The sequence below is a fragment of the Mesoplodon densirostris genome, chromosome 1 (genome assembly GCF_025265405.1).
Source record: "Mesoplodon densirostris isolate mMesDen1 chromosome 1, mMesDen1 primary haplotype, whole genome shotgun sequence".
Classification (NCBI taxonomy): domain Eukaryota; kingdom Metazoa; phylum Chordata; class Mammalia; order Artiodactyla; family Ziphiidae; genus Mesoplodon; species Mesoplodon densirostris.
Window position 1 is genome coordinate 35,382,309 of NC_082661.1, and position 18,142 is coordinate 35,400,450.

The 18,142-nt window shown below is 34.9% G+C and overlaps 1 protein-coding gene across 2 annotated transcripts in view; it reads right to left on the reverse strand.

Annotated features, from left to right (window-relative positions):
- Window positions 1-18,142, reverse strand: part of EXOC6 (exocyst complex component 6) — a 194,943-nt gene that overhangs the window by 109,935 nt on the left and 66,866 nt on the right. For both annotated transcript variants that reach the window (XM_060114007.1, XM_060113927.1), the window contains exons 10-14: window positions 11,419-11,465; window positions 11,175-11,295; window positions 9,614-9,685; window positions 4,259-4,356; window positions 288-393 (exon numbers count right to left, since the gene is read on the reverse strand). In XM_060114007.1, coding sequence (XP_059969990.1) covers window positions 288-393; window positions 4,259-4,356; window positions 9,614-9,685; window positions 11,175-11,295; window positions 11,419-11,465 — 444 coding nt within the window. The remainder of the gene's footprint in view (window positions 1-287; window positions 394-4,258; window positions 4,357-9,613; window positions 9,686-11,174; window positions 11,296-11,418; window positions 11,466-18,142) is intronic.

The window sequence follows — 18,142 nt, forward strand, 5'->3', positions numbered from 1 at the left end:
TCCACCCAATGATAGTAACACCTGCCCTGGGAATCCACCTAATATTTGGGACAAGGGCTCCTAGTAGCCCCAGGAAAGTCCTTTCTTAACCTCACCAAAATAGTAGTAGTAGTAGTAACATAATCTTTAAAAGTTAACAAAACATAATTAATTTTCTCAAATAACACAACAATAACAACAAAAGTCTCAAAAGAAGCTATTCTCACACTATCAGGTTAATATAATGTAGCAATAAATATGATTAATTTATTTTTAAGAAAATTCTTGAATTAAGAACTAGCTTGTACCTTTTCAAGGTCTGGATCTTGAAAGGGAAATTTACTGATGACTGTTTTATATTCTTCTTCATTAACAATAGGGATGGGACTATAATTATCTTCTTCAAAAATGTCCCTGTTAAGAAAGAAGACAGAATTGAAATTTAATATTAGAAAACATATCAATAGAGTGCTATAGGACAATACTTTTAAAAAACCCCAACAATTACAAAATCATTTTTTGTGTGTCAGTTAAAGTTCTAAACAGGAAAACAGTGCCTAATCACTCAGAATTCTGAAATTCAATAGCAAATAAGTCTGTCCCTCAAAATTAATGTGCAATCTCTTCTTTCCATTTGATATAGTCTGAACAAACTCATTACAACTAAAAATGAGGTGAAGAGTATCCCAGTCACATTTCTTGATAGGAACAACTCTCAAGTTGTATGTTTTTTGTCTTCTCTTTCCAACTAGACCATAAGCTCCTTGAAGATAAAAACAATGTCTTCCATTTGTTTGTCTCTCATAATGTTGTACTTAGAAAAGGACCTTTTATACTTAGTAAGGTAGACACATTTACTACTCACCAAATAGGCAAAGTCATATGACTAGTTTTAGCCACTGGACTGTGAATACAAGTTACATGTGTTGCTTTAAGTCTAAAGCATTTATGAACTAACTGTGTGACCCTTAGTCCCACGGTGATGGGGAGACCACCATGTTGAGAAAGTAGAATTACAGATGTCAAAAGCTCAAATCTTGGACTACTAGACGCACTATGGACTTCTGTGCAAGTGAGAAATAAAATGCCAGTGTTCATCCAATGAGATTTGGGGCATTTTTGTTACCGTAGCATAACTCATCCTGTCCTAATATACCTGCTGTCCAATCAACTTCCTTTTAATCAATAATTCAGTTTGATTTTTATTTACTGAGCACCTATTATGTGCTAGTCTGGGCTAACTCTGATGAAAACTCCCTACCCTCATGAAAATAAAAGCAAGATCCCTGTTCTCAAACCTAACAGGAGAGATAGATATGCAAACAAATTATAATGTTTATAATGATGTGTTATACGTACAATAAAAGAGGTGCAAGTTTCAGAAATAGGACAAAGGAGGAAGTGATAAACTTTATCAGAGTAGGTGGGGGACATCTCATGAAAAGTTTTACAGAGAAGCTACGGGCTCTGTAGGGTCTTCAAAGATGAAAAGAAACACTTCTAATGAGATTATGGGAGAACAGCATTTCAGAAAGATGTAACATAACATGCAAAAACATAAGCGGAGAAAAAGTGTAAGTGTGGGGAGGGGTTGAGTAAAACCACAAGTAGTGCAGTAGTACTGGAGTATAAAGTATTCAAGGGACATGGTTTAAAATGAGCCTGGGCAGATGGACAAACTGAGGCATGCAGATTTTATCCTGTAGGCAGTGGAATACCATAGTAGGTTTTAGGCAGAGGAATGTCATAGGAAGACTTTCACACAGTGGAGGAAAAACTAGGAAAAGGACAATAATGAACAGAGACACGCCAGTTAGAAAGACTGAATAATCCAAATAAGAAGTGATGAGAATTTGAATTAAAGCTGTATTTGTGTAGGAAGAGAGGAAGTGGCAGAAACAAGAGTTTTTAAGAAGTAAAATATATGGGATTTAGAAACTAAATGAGGATTATGAGGGAAAGTATTATATATTCCTGATGAATCCATGGTTTCTGGACAGGGCAAATGGACAAATGATGTATACCTCACCTCATCAGAGACATTTGCTGAGGTAAGGAACATAAGAGAAGGATATGGTTTGGACAGTGGATGATGGATATCTAATTGATAAATGGCTCTGGCATCTTAATATAAATAAAACACTAGTGCTCTCAATATAGGTAGAGGGAACCACACATTGATAAAGTATGACAGTAGTCAGATCATAAATTCTATCATGGACGTCGTCAAGTTTTAATTATTCAGTACTGATAACTTACTTTTTCCCCATTTAACTGTTAGGTTGTCAATTCACTACCGGTACAGTCTTTGAAGATACAGATCAAGGACAAAAAATGCTTAAAATCTGCTACTTCTTAAAAATCTAAGCAAAAAGCATGACAGTACTGAAAGTAGAAGTCAAAATATATTTGGTAATTACAATTGACATGCTATCATTTGCTCTCATCCATGATGATAATGGAGGATAATGTTAATCCTATCTCTTTTTGAAGGAACCCATTAGCTTTTCAGAGAGAAAACAATACCTCACAGTTTCCCCAATCTTGAGGAACAATCTCACTACTAGAAGTCTTAAGATAGATAAGAGAGAATAGCTGGTTCAATACAAATCTATCAGCAACTGTAAAAACTTAAACAGTCTTCTGAGAAGGGTAAGTTAATAACAGAAATCCTATAAGTAAAGATTTTTATATACAAATATATATAAATAAAGATATCATATTATATCACATTAGATCATGGCATATATATTATATATTACCATCCCTATCAATAAGCACTACCTCTATTTCTAAAATACTAAATATCAAAAATTGTTAATATTTATACATGACTCATCTAAGACTGTCAATTATTCATTTGGGACAACATCCTGACAAGATCACTCCTATGGAATGTTAATACAAAAAGCTTAAATAAGGATTGATTTAGTTCATCTTAATAGAAGTGTATAACCTTGTAAACCACTTCGGTATTTTAAAAGATTTCTATCACAGTATTCAGAAGGTCAGCCCTCCATAGGTTTTGAAAACTGATGGGGTAAATGCCAAGCTAGCGTTAAATCATTTAACATATTTTCTATTTTAATAACATCAACTATTATTGCCACAGTGTTTCTATCATATTTTGGCTAACCTAGATGTAAGCTCTCAAGATTGACTTTTTGTTGAAACAAAGAAAAAAAGAAAGGAAGGAAGGGAGAAAGGCAGAAAGGGAGAGAGAAAAGTTTTTAGAATTTAAAAAGGAGGGAGTTGATATTTCTTTTCATGGCAACACAAAATTATATAGTTATTAAAATACTTTGTGCCCTGAAGGCAAGTGGTTAAGGCAAAAATAATTGTCCTAATTAGATACTTTAAGATTTTTAATTTAACAATTATGTTGTTTGTAAAAATAGCACTTTCCCCAAAGAAAATTTATAAGCCATAAATTTTTGTCTCTAGTACTAAATACCATTGAATATTTACAGCCTCATATCTAATCATTTACTGGGGCAAAAAACTACAGAGATTAGGACTGAAAGTAGAACAATTAAAAATTGATTTTAAGTGGTACAGCCACTGTGAAAAGCAGTATGGAGGTTCTTCAAAATATTTAACATATATTAACCATACAATCCAGCAATTCCACTTCTGGGTATATGCCCAAAAGAACTGAAAACAGGGACCCAAACAGATAACTGTTCGCCAAGGTTCACAGAGGCATCATCCACAATTGCTACAAGGTGAAAACAACCCAAATGTCTGTAAGTGGATGAATGGATAAATAAAATGTGATATACATAATGAAATATTATTTAGCCTTAAAAAGGAATCAAATTTTGACACATGCTACCATATGGATGAAGCTTGAAGACATTATGCTAAGTGAAATAATCCAGACACACAAAAAACAGACAAATCCAGACACAAAAACTGAACATTGTATGATTCTACTTATATGAAGTACCTAGAGTAGTTGAATTCATAGAGACAAAGCAGAATGGTGATTGCCAGGGACTAGAAGAAGAGAATGGGGGTTACTGTTTAACTGGTACAGAGTTTCAGCTTAGGAAGATAAAAAAGTTCTGGAGATGGATAGTGGTGATGGTTGCAACAATGTGAATATACTTAATGCCACTGAACTGTACATTCATAAAAGGTTAAAATGGTTAAGTTATATATATTTTACCACAATAAAAAATATTATAAGCATTTTTTATTGCTAAATGCAAAAACCAATTACTTTAGCATTTGACAAACTTTTTCATTACATTAAGGCACCATGGCTTAGACTAACCTGAAAACTCCAGCCCATTTTTTAAGCAGTGTTTCATTGTATTGATCTCTTATTTCAAATAAAAGGTCAAAAAGTCGGTTCACTGGAAAACCATAACCCTAAAACACACACAAAAAAGCAGATAAACCAGTAAAATAAATAAAGATATTCATTTTTAAAAGTTCAGAATACTAGAGAACTGTTTGAAGTGATCACTGTATCATATTGTATGCCATCCTAACAGTATGAAAAAAAGATATCCTTTTGACTTTCTACTAAGTTGTACTAGGTAAAAAGGAGTCTAGAAAGAGTTTTATGAACTGGAATAATTTTTTTATTTTTTCTCTCTCTTTTTTGTCTGGATTACACTGTTAACCTTAAAAAGTATTAGAAGTCAGAATTGGAGAAAAAGTTCAAGATGAGTGATCTATACATCTTGGGAAGTTGTCTCTAAATAAGACACAAGAAGAAAAGAGAATACATTCTGTCTGAAACATGATGGTTTCCTTTTGCACCTTCAATTTAACACTGACTTTGTTGTACAGAGAAAAGTTATCAAATGTAACACTCCAAAACTTTATTCCTTTGCAACTCCAAATCCATTTGAAATGCTACCCATATCAGGACCAAACACTTCCTGCTCGCCTCAAAGTTGTCCCTATTCCCCTTCAAGGCTTACTTCTTCATCTTTGGTCTTGATCCTATCTCCTCCTGCAGGAACTGCTCCATGCATTATCTACTCACTCTGCTGTGTCTTTAACTTCCACTAGCTCCTTTCTCTTCACTAAATAAACATGCTAAATTGCCTCCCACCTTTAAACCAAGAACAACTAAAGAAAACAAAAAAGCCTTCCCTCAGTTTCCTGTGTCACTCCTTACATAGCCAAACCTACTACAATCTAACTCTCACTCCTATTCCTTTATTGAAACTGCTCTTAGCAATGTCACAGAGAATCTCCTGAATATAAAATTCCACGATCTCTCACTCCATCTTACCTCTGTTTCTTGAAACTCTTCTGTTTTGAATTCTATAACACCACTCTCTCTCCTTGTTCTCCTTTTATCTATGAGTAATCCTTCTGGATTCCTTTTTTCTTCTATCTCTATCCTTCAATCTTTTCTTCTAGCTCTCTAGGGCAATTTCAAGTTGTTTGACTTCAAACACTACTTTCTCTGATTATTCTCAATCTGTATCTCTAGCTAGACCTCTATAAATTCTAAATATTTAATTCCAACAGCAATTAGACATCTCTAGTCAGTCTGCCAACAGGCACATTAAAGTTAACTTATCTCTTCCCTTTCAGACTAAACCACGTGTTCTTCCTATTTCCTATCCCTGTTAATAGTTCTATCATCAATCCAATTTATCAGGAAAGAAACGTGAAAGTCATCTAAATGCCCTCAAAACAAACACATCTAATCAGTCATCAAATTCTTTTGATTTTACCTCCTTTACAAATCTCATTCAAACCTATCATTCTTCTCTATCATTTACTACCTTTCTTTCTTCCAGAAATCTTCCCAGTATCACTGTTTTACTTCAGGTCCTTAACATCTCTTGCCTAGACCACTGACTGTAAGAGCTTCCTAAACTGAAATTCCAACCATCTGTCTCTTTCAACTCAATCTATTGCCCAACTCTTAAAATTATCATCTGAAAGTGCACATCTGATCATGCCATTCCCCTATAGAAAGCTTACTAAAGCCTCACAAGACATGCCACAATCTGGCTCAAACTACCTTATCAGTTTCATTACCACTCTCTGCCCTTCTTTGCTTACACTCAAACACTACAGTTTTTTGTTTTTGTTTTTGTTTTTTGCGGTACGCGGGCCTCTCACTGTTGTGGCAGGCTCAGAGGCCACGGCTCACGGGCCCAGCCGCTCCACAGCATGTGGGATCCTCCCAGACCGAGGCACGAACCCGTGTCCCCTGCATCGGCAGGCAGACTCTCAACCACTGCGCCACCAGGGAAGCCCACACTACAGTTTTTATCACCATTAAGCTGCTCAGCCAGTCTCATGCTCACCATACCATACCTCTACCTGTAACTGACACATGCTGTTTTGTCTGCCATTAATGCCTCTTCCTTCATATCTACTTGCTAAACTCACATTTCCTTCAAAATCCAGCTCACATTTCAACTTTCTGTGTAGCCTTTCCCAAATCCTGGAATCAAAGTTATCATTCTATCTTCTATGAGCCCAAAGCTATTTAATATATTACTAAATTAGTATGTCTTATTATACATCTTATTTGTTTACAACTAAAGTGTGAGTTTCTTGAAGCCAAGAATCTTTATGTCCCGACCGTTCTACTGATTTTTATATCTATCATTGTATATATCATCTAGCTGCTAGCACACAGGGGGTGCTCAAAAAAATGTTAATGAATGAATCAATAAATGCTTGCTTTTTATTTGCTTAATAGGCAGTAAGCAGAACTATGAACATGCTGTTTTTTATTTTTAATTTATTGTTTAGTCAGCTTTGTTTTAAATGATGAAATAATTACATTTTTAAAAGAAAAAAAATTCCTTAAGTTGGCAAAGTGCCAATTTTAAAAGCTAAATATTGTGCAATATTCTTTAATTAGTTAAAGGTTAATTAGAAAAGACCCTCCTCAGGATTCCCCTGGTGGTCCAGTAGTAAGAATCCACCTTCCAATGCAGGGGATGCGGGTTCGATCCCTGATCGGGGAACTAAGATCCCACATGCCACAGGGCAACTAAGCCTGCGTGCCACAACTACAGAGCCCACATGCAACAACTACTGAGCCCGCATGCCACAACTAGAGAGCCCTCGTGCTGCAACTACTGAGCCTGCGTGTCACAACTAGACAGAAGCCTGCACACTGCAATGAAAGATCCCGCGTGCCGCAACTAAGGCCAGACACAGCCAAATAAATAAATAAATAAATAAATAAATATTTTTTTAAAAAAGAAAAGACCTTCCTCAATTCTTCAATTATCAAGTATAACTTGAAAAGCCAGTATTTATTAATTCAGTATGAGATTTACCTAATAATCAGCCTGTCAGTATTCAGTGAAATGAAAATACTGCAGGATTTCTGAATAAGTAAGAAGAACTGGTTTGTTTTCCTTAACTTTATTTCAAAGCAGTAGGATGAGAAAGGTATATTTACAAGGGTTTATGCACCCATCACTGTTGCTTTTCTAATGCTTCTATTATTTGAATGTTGTCTATTACTCCTTGATTCTCTGCAGAGTTCCTTGGAAACACATCAAATACTCAATCTACAACTGAATCTATAGTTGTACTCAAAGTGCCAACTCAAGAACAGCTTGTATGGTTTTTAAAAAAGAGGTAAGGAGCTTGCACCAGAATATATATCAGTGCTGATACTGATATCAAGGAAGTCTTGTTACCAAAAAAAAAAAAAAAAAAAAGGCCAACTGAGCTAAATTTTGTACTTAGTGACATAGTTGATTTACATTCTGATAAAAGTTTCTTTTCATTATGGATCCATAACAAACGATTTGTAGACCTGTGATCCCTGGACCATATTTTGAGTAGCAATGCTTTAAGTCATTAAGGATAGCAAACCTCCCTCAAGTTACTTAGACATAGGCCCCAGATATTAAGGAAGTCTTTAATAAAACTTCCTAAGTTTTCTTACAGAGAAATCAGTATTACAGGTACATTAGCCACAAAATTTATGAAAGCAAAAAAACCCCGAATTATTTTGGTATTATAGTATAAGCCATACAAACTAATAAAGATGTAAGGCAATAAAATAATTTACTAAGGAGCTTGTGGTATCTTCTCCTTAGGTTTAAGAATAAAATAGACAACTATTATTCTAGGATGGAAAGACTCCTGTGATAAAGCCAACAATTTAGCATTTCCCAAAGCATTTTTTATGAAGCTCTAGATCTAAAAGATTCTCTAAGGGGAAAAAAGATTTACGTGTCAAATATGTTGGGAAAATGCTGCATAATCACCTTCCTTTTGGAAACGTATGGTGTAAATTTGCTCTGAGATAGGCTTTTAGTGGAAAAATCTGTTTTACTTCACTCAGCATTTTCTAAACATTTTTGACCACAGAACTTTTTAAGTAACATCTATTATCACACTTTGGAAAATGCTGGTCTATATTTCACAAAAAAGTTATTCCAACCATAAAAATCCCATAAATTTAAGCATGAAAAACAAATGCAATCAATTCTTTATTATCTGTGATCAAGGAAGAGGGACAAGTTTAAAACTTTGATACTGAAAACCACCACAAAGACATTTTTAAGATAATTCAGTTTTAACCTTATTTTTTTTTTTTTTTTTTTTTTTTTTTCTTTTTGCGGTACGCGGGCCTCTCACTGTTGTGGCCTCTCCCGTTGCGGAGCACAGGCTCCGGACGCGCAGGCCCAGCGGCCATGGCTCACGGGCCCAGCCGCTCCGCGGCATATGGGATCCTCCCAGACCGGGGCACGAACCCGTATCCCCTGCATCGGCAGGCGGACTCTCAACCACTGCGCCACCAGGGAGGCCCCTTTAACCTTATTTTAAAAAGAAAAACAGGGCTTCCCTGGTGGCGCAGTGGTTGAGAGTCCGCCTGCCAATGCAGGGGACGCGGGTTCGTGCCCCGGTCCCGGAGGATCCCACATGCCGCGGAGCGGCTGGGCCCGCGAGCCATGGCCGCGGAGCCTGTGTGTCCGGAGCCTGTGCTCCGCAACGGGAGAGGCCACAGCAGTGAGAGGCCCGCGTACAGCAAAAAAAAAAAAAAAGAAAAAAGAAAAACAAAACCCAAAATGCAAAGAAGTAAAGTGATTTGCTTACAGTCACAGTACACCTGAAATTAGGAAGAAAATAAGTACACACAGCTTTCGAACTAGTATGTGTTTCCATATACAGTATCACATTTAAAACTCAAAACAATTCTGAAAACTAGTAATTAACAAACTCATTTTCACAAATGAGGATCTAAAGTTTAGAAAAGTTGTAGACATACAATTAGTCAATAGCAAAGGTTGAATATAAACTCCGGGTCTTTGTGATTCCACAGCTCATGTTCATTATCCTCAGGCAGAACTTTAATCTTCTAATTTCTAGTTCAGGGTTCTTTCCACTACACCGTGTATTTTTTTTTTTAACTGCAAAAATATTGCATCTACTCTAACAGAATGACCAATATTTTAAAAGATGGTAATATTCCCTGAGCTCTGTCCAAGCTTCATAATCAGGAAGGAGGTGGTATGAAAAGTCCTGAGTAATAGGAGAATATCAACACATAAGTAAACATTTGATTACTACTAATTTACCACCATTAAGCCACAATAAAATAAATGAGTGTGGACTATGTTTTGAATAGTTTTAAGTGCTCAAATAGCCATTAATTGAATATTAGATTATCACCCACCTGCAAAGTATCTGCAAATATTACAATGAGATTCTTCAGTTCCAGAACAAGATCAGGATCAGTGCAATAAGACTGCGAGAATGAAGGGTAAGTCGGGGTGGAAACACAAACAAACACACACGAGAGTCATTTGGTTAAAAACTAAGAAATAAAACTTTAAAGTTTCTCCCTTAATTTGCCTGATTTACAATAAATTTGAAGTCTTGGTTATTAGATCCACAGCTGGCTTCCTCTATTCATGAAAAAATTCTTAGGGAAAGATCATAACATGACATAACTAAAGTATCTGTATTATATGAAAAGAAATTTTTCTGAAATTTGTACACACTAAACTATGGTCAAAGCAATGATGCTTATATTTCTAAAAGTCTTTAGATTTTAAGGAACTAGTTATTTCAAATTGAAAAAATGGTTTATATATAGACCATATATTTCTACTTTTCAATTATTTATTCTATTATAAAAGAGATACAATCAATATATTTCTCTAATATAAGAAATGACAATTTAAGTATTTTCTTAGTAATGCACCAAAGAAAAATAATTAATTTCAAAGGGATAGTGAAATTCATTCTTGTCCCCTTAATAGCATGTAATAAGATTTTAAATATGATATGTTGCATTTAATATATTATGATTTCATACGTGATGCCATGGAATTAATAGGAAGCACACTATCATATTACATATTCATAGCTGGCCTGAATATAAACCATGATAAAATGTATTGTTCTTTATTATAATATGTTAGAAAAAGTTGTAGTTCATTGGACAAATACTGTATCCAGAATCTATGTCCCTGATAAATAAAAATATAATGTATTTATAATCTAAATATCACTTAAACTAATAATCTTCCTGCAAAATACTTTCAATCTCTATTCTCAATAATAAAATTTTAAATAATAGATTATAAAATTTTAAGTTTGGGGAAATTTCACTGAAGGTAAACTCCCAAAATTGTCTTAAAAAAAAGTCCACACTAAGAAATTATTAATTTCAATAGTCTTTATAACACATATTTTTATTTCCACAAAAGGCATATTATAAAAATATTTTATCATTTTACCTTCATTCATAAAAATAATTCTCACTACTTAAAGGGTCATTATTCTAAATGAGTTCAAATTCTGAGAACTGCATATTTTTAAGAAATTTATAACTGTATTACTGCAAACAAATTATAAACATCGAAGAACAAGTTCTACTGAGTTTTAATGGTGGAGTTTACTTTGGAAACAAAGAATCTGGACTGATAATTAAAAACCCTTTCTTCATGGTGCTTTTCAGTGATCTAATGAAGAGGTCAGTTGAGACTAATGAGACCAGCTTAATGCTTCATCTTCTATAATGCTGGACTAAAAGTGTCTTCAGAAGCCCCACTCAGTTGTAATATTACCAGACAAACAAAGGCCTGTCATTACTACTTCCAAATCTGAGCAATTACCAAAAAAAAAAAAGCAGAACTAATGGAGGTATAGTTTTCTTCTGACATTATGCATTTCAGAAGTTCTTGAAGTAACTGAATTAAAAATTTAGTAACATAAATTGTCTGACTTACTGAATGAGCTCTAAGGACAGCAATTATCTTTGAGAGGGCCATGTTCCAAAGTTCATCAGTGTATGCCCTGGTTACTAATCCTTGGGTCACATGTAAAATGTGATCTTCCACCACAAAGAACCTAAGAACAGTAATTACCAAAATAACATGAGTTAAAAAAAAATTAAAACCTAAATAGGAGATCATTAGTTCTGACACATAACACAATATCAAAATAATACTTATTGCCATATTAGATACATACCCTACAATTTGAGTGAAATATCTTCTATAGCCATCAACTGTTTCATGCTTTAAATGAAAAATAAAAATCAATTTAAAACAATAAATATCAGTAACATAAAAGTTAGTTCCAAATCAGTGCAACATTTATTAACAAATATTTATTGAGAGTCTACTACATGCTGCATACACTTTTAAGGCACCAGGGATACACTGGTAAATAACAAAAAGTCCTTACCCCTCATGGAACTTGCATTCGAAAGGAAATAAACAATAAGCAAATTAAAAAGTTAATATGATTTCAGAACCTCCTTCTCAGCAGGCTAGTTCAAGCTACCATCATCTCTCACTTGGACAATTACATCATTCTCCTACCTAGTCTTCCAAGCTTTCAGGCTTGATCCCTACAGTCTATTCTCCAGATAGCTGCCAGAATGATAGTTTTCAAACAGTAATCAAATAATTATCTCATTTGCTAAAAATCCTCCAATGACTTTTCATCTGATTCATAATACAAGTCAAATTCCTTTAAAATGGTCTATGATTTCCTATTGTTTATAATTTTAACAAAAGGTATACAGGAAAATATTTGATCATTTGAATTTCATAAAAGTTTATTACATGAAATATAACAATTAAGTTCAAATATTATATTTTATATATTTCATAAAAGTGATCAAAAATTTCAAACATCTGGATTTTTTCAGGGAGGGGACTGTTATTACTTTTTGAATTAAAAATACTATGATCAGAGAATACAGTCTCTATGACACAAATGTTTGATATTTCTTGATACTTGCTTTATAACACAGTATGTAGTCACATTTTATGCTCCATGTGTACTTAAAAAAATGTTTCTACAGGTGTTGAAACAGAATTCGTTTTGTTTTTTTTTTTTTTTTTTTTGGCTGCACTGTTGGCTTTTGGGATCTTAGTTCCCTGACCAGGGGCTGAACCCAGGCCCATCGCAGTGAAAGTGCTGAGTGATAACCACTGGACCCTCAGGGAATTCCCAAACAGAATTCTATACAGTTTATTAGATAAGCCTATTAAGCATGTTCTGTATTCTTATTAATATTCTATCTACTGGCTGATAAGATACTGAAGCATCCACTATGCTTATGGATGTTTTTATTTATCCTTTAAGTTGTGGCAATTTTGCTTTAAATATTTTGAGTCAATGTTATCAAGTACTTATAGATTTAAATTACTATTTTTATCACCTCTAAGACATAAATTTCTTTTATCATTCTAGCTTTTTAAAATTATATTTAAGTAGAGAAGCAAGAAGAACAGAAGCAAGAAGAATGACAGAAGCAAGAAGACAGCAGAAGCAAGAAGAACTACAATCCTGCAGCCTGTGGAACAAAAACCACATTCACAGAAAGACAGACAAGATGAAAAGGCAGAGGGCTAATGTACCAGATGAAGGAACAAGATAAAACCCCCAAAAAACAACTAAATGAAGTGGAGATAGGCAACCTTCCAGAAAAAGAATTCAGAATAATGATAGTGAAGATGATCCAGGACCTCGGAAAAAGAAGGGAGGCAAAGATCGAGAAGATGCAAAAAATGTTTAACAAAGACCCAGAAGAATTAAAGAACAAACAAACAGAGATGAACAATACAGTAACTGAAATGAAAAATACACTAGAAGGAATCAATAGCAGAATAACTGAGGCAGAAGAACGGATAAGTGACCTGGAAGACAGAATGGTGGAATTTGCTGCTGCAGAACAGAATAAAGAAAAAAGAATGAAAAGAAATGAAGAGAGCCTAAGAGACCTCTGGGACAACATTAAACACAACTACATCCACATTATAGGGGTCCCAGAAGGAGAAGAGAGAGAGAGAGAGGACCCGAGAAACTATTTGAAGAGATTATAGTCGAAAACTTCCCTAACATGGGAAAGGAAATAGCCACCCAAGTCCAGGAAGCGCAGACAGTCCCATACAGGATAAACCCAAGGAGAAACATGCCGAGACACTTAATAATCAAACTGGCAAAAATTAAAGACAAAGAAAAATTACTGAAAGCAGCAAGTGAAAAACAACAAATAACATACAAGGGAACTCCCATAAGGTTAACAGCTGATTTCTCAGCAGAAACTCTACAAGCCAGAAGGGACTGGCACGATATAGTTAAAGTGATGAAAGGGAAGAGCCTACAACCAAGATTACTCTACCCGGCAAGGATCTCATTCAGATTCGATGGAGAAATCAAAAGCTTTACAGACAAGCAAAAGCTAAGAGAATTCAGCACCACCAAACCAGCTCTACAATAAATGCTAAAGGAACTTCTCTAAGTGGGAAACTTTAAGAGAAGAAAATGACCTACGAAAACAAACCCAAAACAATTAAGAAAATGGCAATAGGAACATACATATCGATAATTACCTTAAATGTGAATGGATTAAATGCTCCAACCAAAAGAAAAAGGCTCACTGAATGGATACAAAAACAATACCCATATATATGCTATCTACAAGAGACCTACTTCAGACCTAGGGACACATACAGACTGAAAGTGAGGGGATGGAAAAAGGTATTCCATGCAAATGGAAATCAAAAGAAAGCCGGAGTAGTAATACTCATATCAGACAAAATAGACTTTAAAATAAAGAATGTTACAAGAGACAAGGAAGGACGCTACTTAATGATCAAGGGATCAATCCAAGAAGAAGATATAACAATTATAAATATATATGCACCCAACATAGGAGCACCTCAATAAATAAGGCAACTGCTAACAGCTATAAAAGAGGAAATGGACAGTAACACAATAATAGTGGAGGACTTTAACACCTCACTTACACCAATGGACAGATCATCCAAAATGAAAATAAATAAGGAAACAGAAGCTTTAAATGACACAACAGATCAGATAGATTTAATTGATATTTATAGGACATTCCATCCAAAAACAGCAGATTACACTTTCTTCTCAAGTATGCACAGAACATTCTCCAGGATAGATCACATCTTGGGTCACAAATCAAGCCTCAGTAAATTTAAGAAAATTGAAATCATATCAAGCATCTTTTCTGACCACAACGCTATGAGCTTAGAAATCAATTACAGGGAAAAAAAACGTAAAAAACACAAAAACATGGAGGCTAAACAATATGTTACTAAATAACCAAGAGATCACTGAAGAAATCAAAGAGGAAATCAAAAAATACCTAAAGACAAATGACAATGAAAACACGATGATCCAAAACCTATGGGATGCAGCAAAAGCAGTTCTAAGAGGGAAGTTTATGGCTATACAAGCCTACCTCAAGAAACAAGAAAAATCTCAAATAAACAATCTAACCTTACACCTAAAGGAACTAGAGAAAGAAGAACAAACAAAACCCAAAGTTAGCAGAAGGAAAGAAATCATAAAGATCAGAGCAGAAATAAATGCAATAGAAACAAAGAAAACAATAGCAAAGATCAATAAAACCAAAAGCTGGTTCTTTTTTTTTTTTTTTTTTTTTTTTTTTCCTTTTTGCGGTATGCGGGCCTCTCACTGTTGTGGCCTCTCCCGTTGCGGAGCACAGGCTCCAGACGCGCAGGCCCAGCGGCCATGGCTCACGGGCCCAGCCGCTCCGCGGCATATGGGATCCTCCCAGACCGGGGCACGAACCCGTATCCCCTGCATCGGCAGGCGGACTCTCAACCACTGCACCACCAGGGAGGCCCCAAAAGCTGGTTCTTTGAGAAGATAAACAAAATTGATAAACCATCAGCCAGACTCATCAAGAAAAAGAGGGAAAGGACTCAAATCAATAAAATTAGACATGAAAAAGGAGAAGTTACAACAGACACCGCAGAAATACAAAGCATCCTAAGAGACTACTACAGGCAACTCCACGCCAATAAAATGGACAACCTGGAAGAAATGGACAAATTCTTAGAAAGGTATAACCTTCCAAGACTAAACCAGGAAGAAATAGAAAATATGAACAGACCAATCACATGTAATGAAATTGAAACTGTGATTAAAAATCTTCCAACAAACAAAAGTCCAGGACCAGATGGCTTCACAGGTGAATTCTATCAAACATTTAGAGAAGAGCTAACACCCATCCTTCTCAAACTCTTCCAAAAATTGCAGAGGAAGGAACACTCCCAAATTCATTCTATGAGGCCACCATCACCCTGATACCAAAACCAGACAAAGATACTACAAAAAAATAAAATTAAAGACCAATATCACTGATGAATATAGATGCAAAAATCCTCAACAAAATACTAGCAAACAGAATCCAACAACACATTAAAAGGATCATATACCATGACCAAGTGGGATTTATCCCAGGGATGCAAGGATTCTTCAATATATGCAAATCAATCAATGTGATACACCATATTAACAAATTGAAGAATAAAAACCATATGGTCATCTCAATATATGCAGAAAAAGCTTCTGACAAACTTTAACACCTATTTATAATAAAAACTCTCCAGAAAGTGGGCATAGAGGGAACCTACCTCAACATAATAAAGGCCATATACGACAAACCCACAGCAAACATCACTCTCAATGGTGAAAAGCTGAAAACATTTCCTCTAAGGAACAAGACAAGGATGTCCATTCTCACCACTATTATTCAACATAGTTTTGGAAGTCCTAGCCACGGCAATCAGAGAAGAAAAAGAAATAAGAGGAATACAAATTGGAAAAGAAGAAGTAAAACTGTCACTGTTTGCAGATGACATGATACTATACATAGAGAATCCTAAAGATGCCACCAGAAAACTACTAGAGCTAATCAATGAATTTGGTAAAGTTGGAGGATACAAAATCAATGCACAGAAATCTCTTGCATTCCTATACACTAATGATGAAAAATCTGAAAGAGAAATTAAGATAACACTCCCATTTACCATTGCAACAAAAAGAATAAAATACCTAGGAATATAACTACTTGGGGAGACAAAAGACCTGTATGCAGAAAACTATAAGACACTGATGAAAGAAATTAAAGATGATACCAACAGATGAAGAGATATACCATGTTCTTGGATTGGAAGAATCAATATTGTGAAAATGACTATACTACCCAAAGCAATCTACAAATTCAATGCAATCCCTATCAAATTACCAATGGCAGTTTTTACAGAACTGGAACAAAAAAATCTTAAAATTTGTATGGAGACACAAAAGACCCCAAACAGCCAAAGCAGTCTTGAGGGAAAAAAATGGAGCTGGAGGAATCAGACTCCCTGACTTCAGACTATACTACAAAGCTACAATAATCAAGACAATATGGTACTGGCACAAAAACAGAAATATAGATCAATGGAACAAGATAAAAAGCCCAGAGATAAACCCATGCACCTATGGTCAACTAATCTATGACAAAGGAGGCAAGGATATACAATGGAGAAAAGACAGTCTCTTCAATAAGTGGTGCTGAGAAAACTGGACAGCTACATGTAAAATAATGAAATTAGAACACTTCCTAACACCATACAGAAAAATAAACTCAAAATAGATTAGAGACCTAAATGTAAGTCCAGACACTGTAAAACTCTTAGAGGAAAACATAGGAAGAACAATCTTTGACATAAATCACAGCAAGATCTCTTTTGATCCACCTCCTAGAGTAATGGAAATAAGAACAAAAATAAACAAATGGGACCTAATGAAACTTAAAAGCTTTTGCAAAGCAAAGGAAACCATAAACAAGATGAAAAGACAACCCTCAGAATGGGAGAGAATATTTGCAAACGAATCAACGGACAAAGGATTAATCTCCAAAATAAATAAGCAGCTCATGCAGCTCAATATTAAAAAAACAAACAACCCAATCCAAATATGGGCAGAAGACCTAAATAGACATTTCTCCAAAGAAGACATACAGATGGCCAAGAAGCACATGAAAAGCTGCTCCACATCACTAATTATTAGAGAAATGCAAATCAAAACTACAATGAGGTATCACCTCACACAAGTTAGAATGGGCATCATCAGAAAATCTACAAACAACAAATGCTGGAGAGGGTGTGGAGAAAAGGGAACCCTCTTGCACTGTTGGTGGGAATGTAAATTCATATAGCCACTATGGAGAACAGTATGGAAGTTCCTTAAATAACTAAAAACAGAATTACCATATGATCCAGCAATCCCACTCCTGGGCATATACCCAGAGAAAACCATAACTGAAAAAGACATATGCACCCCAATGTTCATTGCTGCACTACTTACAGTAGCCAGTTCATGGAAGCAACCTAAATGCCCATTGACAGACAAATGGATAAAGAAGATGTGGTACATATATACAATGGAATATTACTCAGCCATTAAAGGGAATGAAATTGGGTCATTCGTAGAGACATGGATGGATCTAGAGACTGTCATACAGAGTGAAGTAAGTCAGAAAAACAAATATCATATATTAACACATATATGTGGAACCTAGAAAAACAGTACAGATGAACGGGTTTGCAGGGCAGAAATTGAGACACAGATGTAGAGAAAAAATAAACATTATATTTAAGTATATACTGTTTCTATTCTTTTAGTGGTTACAGAAATTACATTATGCATACTTAAGTAATCAAACTCCAAAATTAATCAATAATTTTACTCTTTTCTGGACAATTCCAAAACTGTAGAATAGTTTCACTTCATTAACTTCCATCTCACACTAATGTTTATGTTTTTGTTACTGTGCATTTCAACTCTATCTTGTTTTAACATCCATAATATTTTATTAATATTATTTTCTATAGTCAACACAGATTTGTCCACA